Source organism: Staurois parvus, unplaced genomic scaffold (assembly GCF_062004578.1).
Source record: "Staurois parvus isolate SC_StPar_1 unplaced genomic scaffold, SC_StPar_1.0 ptg000590l, whole genome shotgun sequence".
NCBI classification, from domain to species: Eukaryota; Metazoa; Chordata; class Amphibia; order Anura; family Ranidae; genus Staurois; species Staurois parvus.
The window spans coordinates 49,541-70,217 of NW_028318386.1; the positions used below are offsets into that span (position 1 = coordinate 49,541).

A 20,677-nucleotide genomic window follows, 5' to 3' on the forward strand; every position below is an offset into this window, starting at 1 on the left:
GGGAGTGATGGCGCAGGAGGAGACGGCAGTGTTGGTGCAGGAGGTGACAGCAGTGTTGGTGCAGGAGGTGATGGCAGTGTTGGTGCAGGAGGTGATGGCAGTGATGGTGCAGGAGGTGATGGCAGTGATGGTGCAGGAGGTGACAGCAGTGATGGTGCAGGAGGAGACGGCAGTGATGGTGCAGGAGGTGATGGGAGTGTTGGTGCAGGAGGTGATGGGAGTGATGGTGCAGGAGGTGATGGGAGTGTTGGTGCAGGAGGAGACGGCACTGATGGTGCAGGAGGTGATGGGAGTGTTGGTGCAGGAGGAGATGGGAGTTTTGGTGCAGGAGGAGACGGCAGTGGAATGGTTGCAGGTCTCACGTAGGTGTACAGTTTGAAGGACAGCGAGAAGCAGGTTACAATTGGTGCTTTGTAGGAGTAAATCTTAGCAATGCAGGTTATTGCTGACATGAACTTTGACAATTACTGGCCGACAGTTGCTTGGGTTCCGGGGTTTCTTGCACGCACCTAAAAACATGCCAAATGCAGGAGGCTTCTTGTGGTGCCACAAATGTGAATCCCACGAATAAGGATCTACTTGCAGTGGACAGTCAATGACTTCGCCTAGGCTGAGATGATGTCCCGGGTTTGCCTGACAGGTAAAAGGCTGCAACAGACCTGCATTGTTGGTGTCAGTGGAAGGAATAATGCCTCAAGGGCCAGATGGAGGTGGGCAAAGGGCCACATCCAGCCTCAGGGCCCCAGTTTGCAGACCACTGACCTGGATGATCGAACACCCTCAGGCTCGGTTGAGACGTGATGCGATTTTCATGCAATTTCAAGTGCAACTATGTAGGGCGACTTGGTTGAAACCTTGATCTGCCTTCGGTGTGACTTCACTCACAGAAACCGCTCCAGCATTAGATGGGAAGCAATTCCTATGCAACTTGGATACATCAGTGGTTGTTTTTTAACCCTTATCTCTCCTCCCTGGTCATCCTTGCTGCCTAAAACTCTCCTCCCACTCACATTCCATTCACACCTGAGCGCAGCAGAAACATGCATTCCAGATCTGGTATTTTTGTGCATTTTTCACAGATATACACACATCACGCATAAGGCAGCCCATCCGTGCGAGAAACACCCCAAAGTATCCCACGTGGAAGAAAAATATATTTGGAAATATATTTTTAAAAAATTCTTCCCAAATATATTGCCATATATTTGAAATGCTACAATTTTGTCTGTAATTATATATATATATATACTGCATGTTGAAAAGCGGTTTTATTACAAAATATATGACAAATATTTTTAAAAATACATTTCAAATATACTGCGTGTTTTTAAAAATACAAATCTACATTTTTGGAATGGATGTACAAATATATGTAAAAATAACTTTTTTATATGATTAAAAAAAATGTGCATTTTGACACATCTGTAGCGTGACAAACGTGCAGAAAAACATGCGCCTGCTAACCGTGTTTGGAAATGTGCAGATGTGAAGCCAGTTCATGACACCCCCAACATGCAACGACCCGCGAGTGCGGTGCGCATTTTTAGCTCATTTCAGGAACGCGCGGCAAAGCGCTTGTTTTCTCTGCAGGTTGCTGCACATTTAGAAATAGGTGACTGACTGTTCATGACACCCCAAACACAGTTAAATGACGCATGTTTTGTTGCGTGCCAAAAATACGCACTAAAAAAATTCTCAATGCTCCACAACCAAAAGGTTTATAACCCCTCGCCCTCCAGAGGATTTACTCCCCCCCCCTCCTAACCAGGATATTTTTTGTGATACTTTAACTGGCAATTGCTCGGTCATGCAACGCTGCACCCAAATGAAATATATATACGTCATTTTTTTCCCACAAATAGAGCTTTCTTTTGGTGGTATTTGATCGCCTGTGCGGTTTTAATTTTTTGCTATATAAAAAAAAAAAGAACAAAAAATATTTGCTGAAAAAAATCCCAATACGTGTAAATTAATTGGTTTATGTGGAAGTTATAACATCTACAAATGGTGGTATAGATACTGGGATTTTATTTTAATACTAGTAATGGCGGCGATCAGCTACAGTGAAGGAAATGTATATTTTCTCCCCCCTGATGCTGAATGTTCGCCCCTCACACAGAAATGATCGGTCTAACAATGGAATGTTCGCCCCTCACACAGAAATGATCGGTCTAACTTTGGAATGTTCGCCCCTCACACAGAAATGATCGGTCTAACAATGGAATGTTTGGTGTAACACTGAGAGACAGAATACAACAACAAATTCAGCAGAAATGTGTCTAACAAATGATGACGGATCTGCATGTTCATGAGGGAAAGAAGGATTTGATCCCCTTCACAAAACATGACTTAGTACTTGGTGGCAAATCCCTTGTTGGCAATCACAGAGGTCAGATGTTTCCTGGAGTTGGCCCCCAGGTTCGCACACATCTCAGGAGGGATTTTGGCCCACTCCTCTTGGCAGATCCTCTCCAAGTCATTAAGGTTTGGTGGCTGACGTTTGGCAACTCGAACTTTCAGCTCCCTCTACAGATTTTCAATCGGATGAAGGTGTGGAGACTGGCTAGGCCACTCCAGGACCTTAATGTGCTTCTTCTTGAGCCGCTCCTTTGTTGCCTTGGCCGTGTGTTTTGGGTCATTGTCATGCTGGAACACCCATCCACCACCCATTTTCAATGCCCTGGCTGAGGGAAGAAGGTTCTCACCCAAGATTTGAGGGTACATTGCCCCGTCCATCGTCCCTTTGATGCGGTGCAGTTGTCCTGTTCCCTTAGCAAAAAAACACCCCCAAAGCAGAATGTTTCCACCACGTTTCACAGTTGGGGTGGTGTTTTTGGGGTCATAGGCAGCATTCCTCCTCCTCCAAACATGGCAAGTTGAGTTGATGCCAAAGAGCTGGATTTTGGTCTCCTCTGACCACAACACTTCCCACCAGTCCTCCTATGCATCATTCAGATGTTCAGTGGCAGACTTCAGACGGGCCTGGACATGTGCTTTCTTGAGCAGAGGGACCTTGTGGGCACTGCAGGATTTCAGTCCTTGTCGGCGTAGTGTGTTACCAATTGTTTTCTTGGTGACTGTGGTCCCAGCTGCCTGGAGATCATTGACAAGATCCTCACGTGTAGTTCTGGGATGATTCCTCACTGTTCTCATGATCATTGACACTCCACGAGGTGAGATCTTGCATGGTGCACCAGACCTAGGGAGACTGACACTTGTTTTGTGTTTCTTCCATTTGTGAATGATTGCACCAACTGTTGTCACCTTCTCACCAAGCTGCTTGGCCATAGTTTGGTAGCCCAGTCCAGCCTTGTGTAGGTCTACCATCTTGTCCCTGACATCCTTGGACAGCTCTTTGGTCTTTGCCATGGTGGAGAGTTTGGAATCTGATGGTTTGATTGCTCCTGTGGACACGTGTCTTTTATACAGGTAACACAATGAGATTAGCAGCACTCCCTTTAAGAGACTGCTTCTAATCTCAGCTTGTTACCTGTATGAGAGACACCTGGGAGCCAGAAATCCTGCTGAATGATAGGGGATCAAATCCTTCTTTCCCTCATGAACATGCAGATCAGTCATCATTTGTTAGACGCATTTCTGCTGAATGATAGGAGATCAAATCCTTCTTTCCCTCATGAACATGCAGATCAGTCATCATTTGTTAGACGCATTTCTGCTGAATTTGTTGTTGTATTCCGTCTCTCAGTGTTACACCGAACATTCCATTGTTAGACCGATCATTTCTGTGTGAGGGGCGAACATTCAGCATCAGCAGGGGAGCAAATACGCATTTCCTTCACTGTATGTGATAGTGTCAGGTTGCCAAGAGAATATATATATATATATATAAATATATATAAATATATATATATTTTTTAATTAAAATATATTGAATATGGCCAAAATTTCAGCATTTCAAATATATTTTTCTTCCATGTGAGAATGAGTGAAGACATAAAAGATTCAGCAAAAGAATAATTGTAAATATTTCACAGCTTTATTAAATCCCGACTTATTAACACTGTAAAGCCATCAGCGCCCAACAAACTCCCCAAAGAGTTACAATCAGGATTTGAGGTATCAATGCGGTTTGTAAAATATAACAATGTAGACAGGTATAGAAACAATAAATACATTTATAAAATCTTAGTAAATGTTAATGATTAACATACTGTACTAAATATATACAAATGTGTTTTATAAAAGTACAAAAAAATATTCTTTAGTAACAGATTTTATTATTTACATTTATCGATATTAAAGCTGCTCTGTCTGTCAGGTAAAGTTGTACAGTGTAGGGGCTCCCTGCATAGAAGACATGGCGTTCCCACAGATCTCTACTGAAACTTCGATATGACGATCCTGCAAAATGTGACACTTTTCTGTCCCCCCCGTTGTGTGATTTGGTTTCTTCCACCAGTCCATTTGGTACTACGGGATACAAGAATGATGGAGGGAATGAGGGACTGAACCACTGAGAGCAGCGGGGGGGGGGGGGAGTGGTGGGCAGGAAATTGACACGCCAGGAAGTGTCAGATTCTGTGGGGTCTTCAGCCAGAGATTAGCAATGTTGGCAGTGGAAAAGGTGAGCATTCAATTCCTTCTTTGCTGTACAATCACAGCATTCATCGCACAAAGGTACTGACACGTTACCCGGCGCTGTACATGACATAACAAAGGGTGCAAATGACAAAAAAAAGATACGGCTAAAAACATAATCAGGAACAACAAGAAGACCTTGTTGCTCAAAATGTTCCCTCAAAACCTGATGAACTGATGGAGAAGCCCACATAGAAGAAAAATATATTTGAAATATATTTTAAGAATATTCTTCCTAAATATATTGATATATACTTGAAATGCTACAATTTTGGCCGTATTCAATATATTTCAATAAATATATATACCGCATGTTGAAATGTGTTTATATATTACAACATATATGAAAAATATTTTTAAAAATACATTTAAAATATATTGAATGTCTACCTTTTTGGATATATGTAAAAATACATGTTAAAATGACTTTTCTATATGTTAAAAAAATCTGAAGAATATATTTTTAAAAATATCTTTCATATATTTTGTAATATAGAAAAAATGCATTTCAACATGCAGTGTGTATATATATATATATATATATATATACAGTTGTAAGAAAAAGTATGTGAACCCCTTGGGATTATGTGGAGTTTTGCATGATTTGGGCATAAAATGTGCTCTGAACGTCATCTAAGTCACAACAATAGAAGAACACAGTCTGCTGAACATAATACTACACAAACATTAGATGTTGCCATGGTTTAATTGCACATAACATGTAAACATTCACAGTGCAGGGAGGAAAAAGTATGTGAACCTTTGGACTTAATAACTGGTTGACCCTCCTTTGGCAGCAATAACCTCAACCAAACGTTTCCTGTAGTTGCAGATCAGACCTGCACAACGATCTGGAGTCATTTTGGACCACTCCTCTTCACAAAACTGTTTCAGTGTAGCAATATTCTTGGGATGTCTGGTGTGAATCGCTCTCTTAAGGTCATGCCACAGCATTTCAATGGGGTTGAGGTCAGGACTCTGACTGGGCCACTCCAGAAGGCATATTCTGTGCTGTTGCAGCCATTGTTTTGTTGAATTACTTGTATGCTTTGGGTCATTGTCCTGTTGCATCACCCATCCTCTGCGGAGCTTCAATTGGCGGACAGATGGTCGTACGTTTTCCTGCAAAATGTCTTGATAAACTCTGGAATTCATTTTCCCATCAATGACAACAATCCGTCCAGGCCCTGAGGCAGCAAAGCAGCCCCAAACCATCATGCTCCCTCCGCCATGTTTCACAGTGGGGATGAGGTTTTGATGTTGGTGTGCTGTGCCTTTTTTTCTCCACACATAGTGTTGTGTGTTCTTCCCAAACAACTCAATCTTGGTTTCCTCTGTCCACAGTATATTTTGCCAGTAGTGCTGTGGAACATCCAGGTGCTCTTTTGCAAACTTCAAACGTGCTGCAATATTCTTTTTGGACAGCAATGGCTTCCTCCATGGTGTCCTCCCATGTACTCCATTCTTGTATAATGTTTTCCTTATTGTAGATGTGTCAACAAAAATGTTAGCATGTGCCAGAGATTTCTGTAGGTCTTTAGCTGACACTCTGGGATTCTTCTTTACCTCATGCAGCATTCTGCGCTGTGCTCTTGCAGTCATTTTTACAGGACGACCACGCCTAGGGAGAGTAGCAACAGTGCTAAACTTTCTCCATTTGTAGACAGTCTGTCTTACCGTGGACACATGAACATCAAGGCTTTTGGAGATACTTTTGTAACCCTTTCCAGCTTCATGTAAGTCAACAATTCTTGATCGTAGGTCTTCTGAAAGCTCTTTTCTGCGAGGCATGGTTCACATCAGACAGTGCTTCTTGAAACCAGTAAACCCAAAACAGGTGTGTGTTTTTTAAGGGCAGGAGAGCTGTCAGCAACACATCCAATATCATCACACTGATTGGAGTCAAGGTTGGCTCACTCCTGGCTCCAATTAGCTCTGGGAGAAGTTATTAAGCTAGGGCCTCACATACTTTTTCCTCCCTGCACTGTGAATGTTTACATGTTATGTGCAATTAAACCATGGCAACATCTAATGTTTGTGTAGTATTATGTGCAGCAGACTGTGTTCTTCTATTGTTGTGACTTAGATGACGTTCAGAGCACATTTTATGCCCAATTCATGCAAAACTCCACGTAATCCCAAGGGGTTCACATACTTTTTCTTGCAACTGTATATACACACACATACATATACACACACACACACACATATATATACACACACACATACATATATATATACACACACACATACATATACATATACACACATATATATACACATATATGTACAGACACACACACTGCAAGTTGAAATTTTTAAATATTTTTAAAAATATATATATATATTTTTAGATATATTCTTCAGATTCTTTTTAACATATAAAAAAAAGTCATTTTAACATGTATTTTTACATATATTTGTAAATGCATTCCAAAAAATGTAGATTTGTATTTTTAAAGACGTTCAGTATATTTGAAAATGCATTTTTAAAAATATTTTTCATGTATTTTGTAATAAAAATGCATTTCAACATAATCTATTTTTTTTTTTTTTTTTTTTTTTTTTAAATATACTGAATACGGCCAAAATTGTAGTATTTCAAACATATGTCAATATATTTGGGAAGGATATTTTTAAAATATATTTCAAATATATTTTTCTTCCATGTGGGTACATACACTTTAATAGTTCTGTGGGGAAAAAAATGAAAGATTTGAAGAGTAATTTGTCAGTATTGAGGTCAGAGATATAGGAGTGGGATGAGTATTGAAGTGATTTGAAGGCGAGGCATGGTGACATGAATGCTGTTCCTGGGTTGGTCAGAAGGCAGTGAAGGGGCTGGCAGAGAGAGGAGAGCAGATGGTGAGTGGTGGAAGGTGGACAAGTCTTACAGCAGCATTGATGGTCGATTGTAGAGATGAGAACATAGTTCCGGAAGTATATTCCAGACATTGAGATAGCAGGTTACCAGGGTATGGACCGGTTCTTCAGAGGTCTCCAGAGTTATGGAGGGTTGTATCCTGCAGATTATGCCGAGGTAGAGGCAGCAGAATTAGGAGATGTTCCATATCCGAATGTTCAGGAAGACATAGGTCACACCAAGGTAGGTAGAATGACCTTAATGACAATTCCTCAGAGACTTTGCTCCATATTCACATGATGGCATCACACATTTGCTGCAGATTTGTTGGCTGCACATCCATGAACCGTGGATCCACCACACCATGACACCACCAATACCAGCCTGAACCATTGATACAAGGCGGGATGAATCCACCACATCATGACACCACCACCACCAGCCTGAACCATTGATACAAGGCAGGATGGATCCACCACTCCATGACACCACCAGCCTGAACCATTGATACAAGGCGGGATGAATCCACCACATCATGACACCACCACCACCAGCCTGAACCATTGATACAAGGCAGGATGGATCCACCACTCCATGATACCACCACCACCAGCCTTAACTGTTGGTGTCATGGTGTGGTGGATCCATCCTGCCTTGCATCAACAGTTCAGGCTGGTGGTGGTGGTGTCATGGTGTGGTGGATCCATCCTGCCTTGCATCAACAGTTCAGGCTGGTGGTGGTGGTGTCATGGTGTGGTGGATCCATCCTGCCTTGTATCACCACCACCAGCTTGAAGCAATGATACAAGGCAGGATGGATCCACCACACCATGACACCACCACAACCAGCCTGAGCCGTTGGTGTCATGGTATGGTGGATCCATCCTGCCTTGCATCACCACCACCAGCCTGAACCATTGATACAAGGCAGGATGGATCCCCCACACCATGACACCACCAGCCTGAACCGCTGATACAAGGCAGGATGGATCCACAGTTTCATATTGTTTCCACCAAATTCTGACCCTACCATCTGAATGTCGCAGCTGAAATCCAGACTCATCAGACCCGGCAACGTTTTTCCAATCTTCTATTGTCCAATTTTGGTGATCCTGTGCGAATTGTCACCTCCGTTTCCTGTTGTCACCTTCCTGTTCTTAGCTGACAGGAGTTGCACCCGATGTGGTCATCTGCTGCTGTAGCCCATCTGTTTCAAGGTTGGATGTGTTGTGCATTCAGAGATGGTATTCTGCATACCTTGGTTGTAACGAGGGGTTATTGGAGTTCCTGTTGCCTTTCTATCATCTCCAACCAGTCTGCCTATTCTCCTCTGACATCAACAAGGCATTTTCCTCCACACAACTGCCGCTCACTGGATATTTTCTCTTTTTCGGACCATTCTCTGTAATCCCCTAGAGATGGTTGTGTGGGAAAATCCCAGTAGATCAGCAGTTTTTTTAAATACTCAGACCAGCCCGTCTGGCACCAACAACCATGCCACATTAAATGTCCTTCCTTCCCCATTCTGATGCTCGGTTTGAACTTCAGCAAGTCGTCTTCACCACGTCTAGATGCCTAAATGCATTGAGTTGCTGCCATGTGATTGGCTGATTAGCCATTTGTGTTACCAAGCAATTGAACAGGTGGACGTCATAAAGTGGCTGGTGAGTGTATATGTGTGTATATAGTATATACTCTGTGTGTAGATCTATTATTAGCATCTTACGTACGTGAAAGATCTCATCATCCAGGTCATGGTATGTGGACTTGCTCTGTAATGTTGAAGACCTTCCATGACCCATCACAGCCACTTCTTCAGTTTAATATTAGCACCATTGTTCGATGTTACAGAAGTCCCTGAAATATATTTTAAAGTGCATCTTCGGTCAAAATGTCAAATCTTCTCTTCGTCTCCACATTGTATTCCAACGATTTCAATCTTCTTCCATTACCCTGAATGATCTTGAAGTTTGTGAACGTACTTTGTGAAGGCCCCACACATTTCCTTCCCGGAGTTCCATGATCTGTAGTCACTATGCCCTGTGAGTAGGCACCACTGGGCCACACATTTCACAGAGCCCGCCTTCTGAGAGGAGGAGTTTCAGGAGGCGGAGTCAGTACGGGAATCACAGCTTGCAGGCAGCAAGGGACCATGGGGTATGTAGTCTTAGAAATGGAGGAGAAGCTGCAAAGCAAGCTGGGAATCCAGGAAGCTGTGGAAAGAGACGGCCAGGAGGCAGGCAGAGCTCACAACACGAAAGGAGATTTTTCAAGAGATCTTATAATGGATTATTTATTGGTTCTGTAGCCATTCTCAATACAGGAGCTTGAGGTGCCTTCAATGTATTCATGGAAATGTTGAAGATCTTTTTTTTTCCATTGGGCCAGTTGTCTATCTACACATGGAGATACTCGCTTTTTCAAGAAGGATTTACTGTGTTGTGCATTGGTATAGTGAGGGAAGTTTGGGTTCTTTTAAGTCCATCTCACCATCACCTGACTGGTTATACTGTCTTGTCGCTCCCCACAGAAGTCATGGTGTCCACGAGCTGCTCTGATGATGGGCAACAATCCTGAACCAGCTGTACAGTGAAAGAAATGCGTATTTGCTCCCCGGCTGATGCTGAATGTTCGCCCCTCACACAGAAATGATCGGTCTAACAATGGAATGTTCGGTGTAACACTGAGAGACAGAATACAACAACAAATTCAGCAGAAATGCGTCTAACAAATGATGACGGATCTGCATGTTCATGAGGGAAAGAAGGATTTGCTCCCCTATCATTCAGCAGGATTTCTGGCTCCGAGGTGTCTTTCATACAGGTAACAAGCTGAGATTAGAAGCAGTCTCTTAAAGGGAGTGCTGCTAATCTCATTGTGTTACCTGTATAACAGACACCTGTCCACAGGAGCAATCAAACCATCAGATTCCAAACTCTCCACCATGGCAAAGACCAAAGAGCTGTCCAAGGATGTCAGGGACAAGATTGTAGACCTACACAAGGCTGGACTGGGCTACCAAACTATGGCCAAGCAGCTTGGTGAGAAGGTGACAACAGTTGGTGCAATCATTCACAAATGGAAGAAACACAAAACAAGTGTCAGTCTCCCTAGGTCTGGTGCACCATGCAAGATCTCACCTCGTGGCGTGTCAATGATCATGAGAACAGTGAGGGATCATCCCAGAACTACACGTGAGGATCTTGTCAATGATCTCCAGGCAGCTGGGACCTCAGTCACCAAGAAAACAATTGGTAACACACTACGCCGACGAGGATTGAAATCCTGCAGTGCCCGCAAGGTCCCTCTGCTCAAGAAAGCACATGTCCAGGCCCGTCTGAAGTCTGCCACTGAACATCTGAATGATGCAGAGGAGGACTGGTGGGAAGTGTTGTGGTCAGAGGAGACCAAAATCCAGCTCTTTGGCATCAACTCAACTCGCCGTGTTTGGAGGAGGAGGAATGCTGCCTATGACCCCAAGAACACCATCCCAACTGTGAAACATGGTGGTGGAAACATTCTGCTTTGGGGGTGTTTTCTGCTAAGGGGACAGGACAACTGCACCGCATCAAAGGGACGATGGATGGGGCAATGTACCCTCAAATCTTGGGTGAGAACCTTCTTCCCTCAGCCAGGGCATTGAAAATGGGTGGTGGATGGGTGTTCCAGCATGACAATGACCCAAAACACACGGCCAAGGCAACAAAGGAGCGGCTCAAGAAGAAGCACATTAAGGTCCTGGAGTGGCCTAGCCAGTCTCCAGACCTTAATCCGATTGAAAATCTGTGGAGGGAGCTATAAGTTCGAGTTACCAAACGTCATCCACCAAACCTTAATGACTTGGAGAGGATCTGCCAAGAGGAGTGGGCCAAAATCCCTCCTGAGATGTGTGCAAACCTGGGGGCCAACTCCAGGAAACATCTGACCTCTGTGATTGCCAACAAGGGATTTGCCACCAAGTACTAAGTCATGTTTTGTAAAGGGGATCAAATCCTTCCTTCCCTCATGAACATGCAGATCAGTCATCATTTGTTAGACGCATTTCTGCTGAATTTGTTGTTGTATTCTGTCTCTCAGTGTTACACCGAACATTCAATTTTTAGACCGATCATTTCTGTGTGAGGGGGAACATTCCATTGTTAGACCGATCATTTCTGTGTGAGGGGCGAACATTCAGCATCAGCCGGGGAGCAAATACCCATTTCCTTCACTGTATGCCGGTTGGAAGAAGTGGCTCCGTAACGTTAGACTGGATCCTTGCTTTAAACCGGCTGATCTGGATGCACAGGTGGCCGGTACTTGAGAAGAAAATGCGGTTTCATCCACAATCCTGAAATGAAGTACAATTCTCAACAGTTTCACAAAGTTATTATCTTCTTAACCAATGGATCCGTTGCTTGATTGTTTCCTCCAGAACATCAAGTTGCTCTTGCCATCATCTCTCCGACCTCTGACAAACCTGAACAGCTCTCTCGTCTGGTCCCGGGACATCTCCTTACAGGTCACACTGCTTATCGGTCAAAAGTTGTTTGGGTTTGTCTAGAGTTTTTGGCCGGTTCTTCACAAAGTATGTTCACCATTGTAGAGACAGGAAGAGGACAGGCCATCACCGCAGTGAAGGTTTCTTCCGGATCTAGCTGCTCTCACAACGTGAAACACTCTTCATTGCGGCTAAGTTTTGGGACTTCTCATTCAAACCATGACTTGATAGTTCTGTAGCCATTCTCAATACAGGAGCTCGAGGTGCCTTCAATGCAGTCATGGCCTTCCCAAGCTTTTCACTACCGACTTGTTGGTCTTCTTTAGAACATGGAGTAACTTGTCCTTGTCCTTATCCCCCCAAGCTCTAATGAATATGTAGAGCTCCCTCATCCTGTCCTCGGGGGTGGACTTACTACGCACAGTGTTGCACTGCTCAACGGTCAGTAGTTCCAGGAAACTGAGCTTGTCTAAGACCGGACCTATCGGGTGCACTCTATTGATCAGTTCTATTTGATGTAGATCCACAAAGTGCTTTGTTGAAGGAGACGAACCTGTAAGTATAAAAAATATATATTTTACGCCATGCATTGTCCATTCTCCTGAATTCATTCTTGGCCTTTTGCCCTGTGATATGTTTTGCTATGTTTCCTAAAATTCCTTTTTTTCTATTTTTTTTTTTGTTACATGGGGTATGCAGCTAACGGAGCTAAAAGACACAAGTCCAACTAAGTTCAACCAATATAAAATAAATACATTGCATCTACATTTTTGGAATGCATTTACAAATATATGTAAAAATATATGTTAAAATTACTTTTTTATATTTAAAAAAATATATTTTTCATGAATTCTGTCATATATAAAAAATGCATTGCAACCATTTTTACATATATTTGTAAATGCATTCCAAAAATGTAGATGCAATGTATTTATTTTATATTGATTGAACTAGTATTTTTAAAGAAACAGTATATTTGAAATGTATTTTTAAAAATATTTTGTAATAAAAACACATTTCAACATACAGAGTGTGTGTGTATGTATATATATATTTTTTTCACACATACACACACAGATAGATATATACACACACACACGTGTGTGTGTGTATACAGTGGGGCAAAAAGTATTTAGTCCCCACCAATTGTACAAGTTCTCCCACTTACAAAGATGAGAGAGGCCTGTAATTGGCATCATAGGGAGACCTCAACTATGAGAGACAAAATGTGAAAACAAATCCAGACAATCACATTGGCTGATCTGGAAAGAATTTATTTGCAAATTATGGTGGAAAATAAGTATTTGGTGACCTACAAACAAGCAAGATTTCTGGCTCTCACAGACCTGGACCTTCTTCTTTAAGAGGCTCCTCTGTCCTGCACTCATTACCTGTATCAATGGCACCTGTTTGAACTTGTTATCAGTATAAAAGACACCTGTCCACAACCTCAAACAGTCACACTCCAAACTCCACTATGGTGAAGATCAAAGAGCTGTCGAAGGACACCAGAAACAAAATTGTAGACCTGCACCAGGCTGGGAAGACTGAATCTGCAATAGGCAAGCAGCTTGGTGTGAACAAATCAACTGTGGGAGCAATAATTAGAAAATGGAAGACATACAAGACCACTGATAATCTCCCTCGATCTGGGGCTCCACGCAAGATCTCACCCCGTGGGGTCAAAATGATCACAGGAACGGTGAGCAAAAATCCCAGGACCACATGGGGGGACCTAGTGAATGACCTGCAGAGAGCTGGGACCAACGTAACAAAGGCTACCATCAGTAACACACTACGCCGCCAGGGACTCAGATCCTGCAGTGCCAGACGTGTCCCCCTGCTTAAGCCAGTACATGTCCGGGCCCGTATAAAGTTTGCTAGAGAGCATTTGGATGATCCAGAAGAGGATTGGGAGAATGTCATATGGTCAGATGAAACCAAAATAGAGCTGTTTGGTAGAAACACAACTCGTCGTGTTTGGAGGAGAGAGAATGCTGAGTTGTATCCAAAGAACACCATACCTACTGTGAAGCATGGGGGTGGCAACATCATGCTTTGGGGCTGTTTCTCCGCAAAGGGACCAGGACGACTGATCCATGTACAGAACAGAATGAATGGGGCCATGTATTGTGAGATTTTGAGTGCAAACCTCCTTCCATCAGCAAGGGCATTGAAGATGAAACATGGCTGGGTCTTCCAACATGACAATGATCCCAAACATACCGCCCGGGCAACGAAGGAGTGGCTTCGTAAGAAGCATTTCAAGGTCCTGGAGTGGCCTAGCCAGTCTCCAGATCTCAACCCCATAGAAAACCTTTGGAGGGAGTTGAAAGTCCGTGTTGCCCAGCGACAGCCCCAAAACATCACTGCTCTAGAGGAGATCTGCATGGAGGAGGAGATCTGCATGGAGGATGGGCCAACATACCAGCAACAGTGTGTGCCAACCTTGTGAAGACTTCCAGGAAACGTCTGACCTCTGTCATTGCCAACAAAGGATATATAACAAAGTATTGACATGAACTTTTCATATTCACCAGATACTTATTTTCCACCATAATTTGCAAATCAATTCTTTCCAGATCAGCCAATGTGATTGTCTGGATTTGTTTTCTCATTTTGTCTCTCATAGTTGAGGTCTCCCTATGATGCCAATTACAGGCCTCTCTCATCTTTGTAAGTGGGAGAACTTGTACAATTGGTGGGGACTAAATACTTTTTTGCCCCACTGTATATATATATATATATATATATATATATATATATATATATATATATACACACACACACACACACATATATACATATATTTATTTAAATATATGGAATATGGCCAAAATTGTAGCATTTCAAATCTATGTCAATATATTTGGGAAGAATATTTTTCCAATCTGTTTTTCTTCCATGTGGGTAATGAAATGATTGTAAATATAGTAAAAGGTTTACATGCCTCCACTGCTGACGGACGCACAGGCTCGCAATTCCATTTCTCTCAACTCCCCTAAAAAAAAATAAAGGACACGGAAGAGTTTCATTTAACACTACAATGATTATGAAGCTGTATACATGTGAACATTTGTATGTCTATCTATCTGCTGGGGGTTACTTTAAGGCCCCCTATGTGCCCAATAAACATTGTTACACAGTTACTCTGGGTGAAAATAGACACACATTTATCTAGTTCAACCAATACAAAGAAAAATACACAATTAGAGATCCTCTAATGAATGTGGGGTCCGAGGAGATCATATCCCCCTTATATATTATACATGGAGATCATATCCCCCCCCTTATGTATTATACATGGAGATCATATCCCCCTTATGTATTATACATGGAGATCATATCCCCCTTATGTATTATACATGGAGATCATATCCCCCTTATGTATTATACATGGAGATCATATCCCCCTTATGTATTATACATGGAGATCATAGCCCCCCTTATGTATTATACATGGAGATCATATCCCCCCTTATGTATTATACATGGAGATAATATCCCCCCTTATGTATTATACATGGAGATCATATCCCCCTTATGTATTATACATGGAGATCATATCCCCCCTTATGTATTATACATGGAGTTCATATCCCCCCTTATGTATTATACATGGAGAATATATCCCCCCCCCCCTTATGTATTATACATGGAGATCATATCCCCCCCTTATGTATTATACATGGAGATCATATCCCCCCTTATGTATTATACATGGAGATCATATCCCCCCTTATGGATTATACATGGTGATCATATCCCCCCTTATGTATTATACATGGAGATCATATCCCCCCCTTATGTATTATACATGGAGATCATATCCCCCCCTTATGTATTATACATGGAGATCATATCCCCCCTTATGTATTATACATGGAGATCATATCCCCCCTTATGTATTATACATGGAGATCATATCCCCCCTTATGTATTATACATGGAGATCATATCCCCCTTATGTATTATACATGGAGATCATATCCCCCCTTATGTATTATACATGGAGATCATATCCCCCTTATGTATTATACATGGTGATCATATCCCCCCTTATGTATTATACATGGAGATCATATCCCCCCTTATGTATTATACATGGAGATCATATCCCCCCTTATGTATTATACATGGAGATCATATCCCCCCTTATGTATTATACATGGAGATCATATCCCCCCTTATGTATTATACATGGAGATCATATCCCCCCTTATGTATTATACATGGAGATCATATCCCCCCTTATGTATTATACATGGAGATCATATCCCCCCTTATGTATTATACATGGAGATCATATCCCCCCTTATGTATTATACATGGAGATCATATCCCCCCTTATGTATTATACATGGAGATCATATCCCCCCTTATGTATTATACATGGAGATCATATCCCCCCTTATGTATTATACATGGAGATCATATCCCCCCTTATGTATTATACATGGAGATCATATCACCCTTATGTATTATACATGGTGTTCATATCCCCCTTTATGTATTATACATGAAGATCATACCCCCTTATGTATTATACATGGAGATCATATCCCCCCCTTATGTATTATACATGGTGATCATATCCCCCTTATGTATTATACATGGAGATCATATCCCCCCTTATGTATGATACATGGAGATCATATCCCCCCCTTATGTATTATACATGGAGATCATATCCCCCCTTATGTATTATACATGGAGATCATATCCCCCCTTATGTATTATACATGGAGATCATATCTCCCCTTATGTATTATACATGGAGATCATATCCCCCCTTATGTATTATACATGGAGATCATAACCCCCTTATGTATTACACATGGAGATCATATCCCCCCCCTTATGTATTACACATGGAGATCATATCCCCCCTTATGTATTACACATGGAGATCATATCCCCCCTTATGTATTACACATGGAGATCATATCCCCCTTATGTATTATACATGGAGATCATATCCCCCCTTATGTATTATACATGGAGATCATATCCCCCCTTATGTATTATACATGGAGATCATATCCCCCCCTTATGTATTATACATGGAGATCATATCCCCCCCCTTATGTATTATACATGGAGATCATATCCCCCCCCTTATGTATTACACATGGAGATCATATCCCCCCTTATGTATTATACATGGAGATCATAACCCCCTTATGTATTATACATGGGGATCATATCCCCCCCTTATGTATTATACAGGGAGATCATATCCCCCTCATGTATTATACAGGGAGATCATATCCCCCCTTATGTATTATACATGGAGATCATATCCCCCCCTTATGTATTATACATGGAGATCATATCCCCCCCTTATGTATTACACATGGAGATCATACCCCCCCCCTTATGTATTACACATGGAGATCATATCCCCCCCCTTATGTATTACACATGGAGATCATATCCCCCCTTATGTATTATACATGGAGATCATATCCCCCCTTATGTATTATACATGGAGATCATAACCCCCTTATGTATTATACATGGAGATCATATCCCCCCCCTTATGTATTATACATGGAGATCATATCCCCCCTTATGTATTATACATGGAGATCATATCCCCCCTTATGTATTATACATGGTGATCACATCCCCCTTATGTATTATACATGGAGATCACATCCCCCTTATGTATTATACATGGAGATCACATCCCCCTTATGTATTATACATGGAGATCACATCCCCCCTTATGTATTATACAGGGAGATCACATCCCCCCTTATGTATTATACAGGGAGATCACATCCCCCCTTATGTATTATACAGGGAGATCATATCCCCCCTTATGTATTATACAGGGAGATCATATCCCCCCTTATGTATTATACATGGTGATCATATCCCCCCTTATGTATTATACATGGAGATCACATCCCCCCTTATGTATTATACAGGGAGATCATATCCCCCCCTTATGTATTATACATGGAGATCATATCCCCCCCTTATGTATTATACATGGAGATCATATCCCCCTTATGTATTATACATGGAGATCATATCCCCCCTTATGTATTATACAGGGAGATCATATCCCCCTTATGTATTATACAGGGAGATCATATCCCCCCCTTATGTATTATACATGGAGATCATATCCCCCTTATGTATTATACAGGGAGATCACATCCCCCCTTATGTATTATACAGGGAGATCATATCCCCCCTTATGTATTATACAGGGAGATCATATCCCCCCTTATGTATTATACATGGTGATCATATCCCCCCTTATGTATTATACATGGAGATCACATCCCCCCTTATGTATTATACAGGGAGATCATATCCCCCCCTTATGTATTATACATGGAGATCATATCCCCCCCTTATGTATTATACATGGAGATCATATCCCCCTTATGTATTATACATGGAGATCATATCCCCCTTATGTATTATACAGGGAGATCATATCCCCCCTTATGTATTATACAGGGAGATCATATCCCCCCTTATGTATTATACATGGTGATCATATCCCCCCTTATGTATTATACATGGAGATCACATCCCCCCTTATGTATTATACAGGGAGATCATATCCCCCCCTTATGTATTATACATGGAGATCATATCCCCCCCTTATGTATTATACATGGAGATCATATCCCCCTTATGTATTATACATGGAGATCATATCCCCCCTTATGTATTATACATGGAGATCATATCCCCCTTATGTATTATACATGGAGATCATATCCCCCCTTATGTATTATACATGGTGATCATATCCCCCTTATGTATTATACATGGAGATCACATCCCCCTTATGTATTATACATGGAGATCACATCCCCCCTTATGTATTATACAGGGAGATCATATCCCCCCCTTATGTATTATACATGGAGATCATATCCCCCCCTTATGTATTATACATGGTGATCATATCCCCCCTTATGTATTATACATGGAGATCATATCCCCCCTTATGTATTATACATGGAGATCATATCCCCCCTTATGTATTATACATGGAGATCATATCCCCCCTTATGTATTATACATGGAGATCATATCCCCCCCCTTATGTATTATACATGGAGATCATATCCCCCCTTATGTATTATACATGGAGATCATATCCCCCCTTATGTATTATACATGGAGATCATATCCCCCCTTATGTATTATACATGGAGATCATATCCCCCCTTAATCTCCTCTTCTCAGTAGAGAATACATTCAGTTCCTCTAATCTCTCCTCATAGCTGATCTCCTCCATGCCTCCTATCAGTTTGGTTGCCCTTCTCTGTACTTTCTCCAGTTCCCCAATGTTCTTTTTGTGAATTGGAGCCCAAAACTGAACTGCATATTCCAGATGAGGTGTTACTAATGATTTGTACCGGGGGGGGGGGGGGGTGATATCTCTCTCTCTGGAGTCTATACTTCTCCTAATACAAGAGAGGATTTTGCTCGCTTTAGAACCCGCAGCTTGGCATTGCTGCCATTATTAAGCTTGTGATCTACCAGAACCCCCAGATCCTTCTCCACCATTGACCCCCCAGATCCTTCTCCACCACTGACCCCCCCAGATCCTTCTCCACCACTGACCCCCCCAGATCCTTGTCCACCATTGACCCCCCCAGATCCTTGTCCACCATTGACCCCCCCAGATCCTTCTCCATCATTGTCCCCCCCAGTTGTAACCCCTTAATATACATATTCTTAGCCCCCAAGGGCAGAACCTTACATATATCAACAATAAACCTCATTGGCCCCCATAGTCTCCAAATTACACAGAGCATTGAGGTCGGCTAGTAAGGAGACATCCTGTAAGGACGTTATTCCCCGGCACAGCTTGGTGTCATCTGCAAAGACTGGAATCCCCAACCCTATATTGTTTATAAATATATTAAAAAGTAAGGGTCCCAACACTGAACCTTGGGGTACCCCACTAATAACACTGAGCCTTGGGGTACACCACTAATAACACTGACCCTTGGGGTACACCACTGACACCCCCAGACCATTCAGAGTATGAATCATTAACCACTACTCTCTGAATACCATCTTTTAGCCAGTTTTCTATCCATTTACATTCAGATTTTTCCAGCCCATAGACTTTACCTTACACATTTGCTGTGTCTGGGGAACTGTGTCAGACAGTTTTGCAAAATCCAAGTATATCACGTCTACTGCCACCCCTATGTCCAAGTATACCACGTCCACTGCCACCCCTATGTCCAAGTATACCACATCCACTGCCACCCCTATGTCCAAGTATTCCACGTCCACTGCCACCCCTATGTCCAAGTATACCACGTCCACTGCCACCCCTATGTCCAAGTATACCACGTCCACTGCCACCCCTATGTCCAAGTATACCACATCTACAGCCACCCCTCTGTCCAAGTATACCACGTCCACCACCACCCCTTTGTCCAAGTATACCACGTCCACCGCCACCCCTCTGTCCAAGTATACCACGTCCACAGCCCCCCTCTGTCCAAGTATACCACGTCCACAGCCCCCCTCTGTCCAAGGTTTTGCTCAGTTCCTCATAAACAGAAATCAGATTTGTTTGACAACTTTGTCTTTCATGAATCCATGCTGTCTGTTGCTTAAAATATTTGTTTCCAGCAAGAACTCCTCTCTGTGGTCTTTTATTAAACTCTCCAGTATCTTCCCAACTATAGAAGTTACTAACAGGTCTATGATTACTCGGTAAAGATTTTGACCCCTTT

At 42.2% G+C, this 20,677-nt stretch overlaps 1 protein-coding gene across 1 annotated transcript in view; it reads right to left on the bottom strand.

Moving 5' to 3' along the window:
• Positions 1-11,660: 11,660 nt before the first annotated feature.
• The window catches only part of LOC149449978 (NACHT, LRR and PYD domains-containing protein 1-like), a gene marked incomplete at its 5' end in the record, with an annotated part of 100,589 nt that continues 91,572 nt past the window's right edge, over positions 11,661-20,677 (bottom strand). The window contains 2 exon segments of the mRNA XM_089692521.1: positions 11,661-12,495; positions 14,893-14,943. Coding sequence (XP_089548647.1) covers positions 12,221-12,495; positions 14,893-14,943 — 326 coding nt within the window.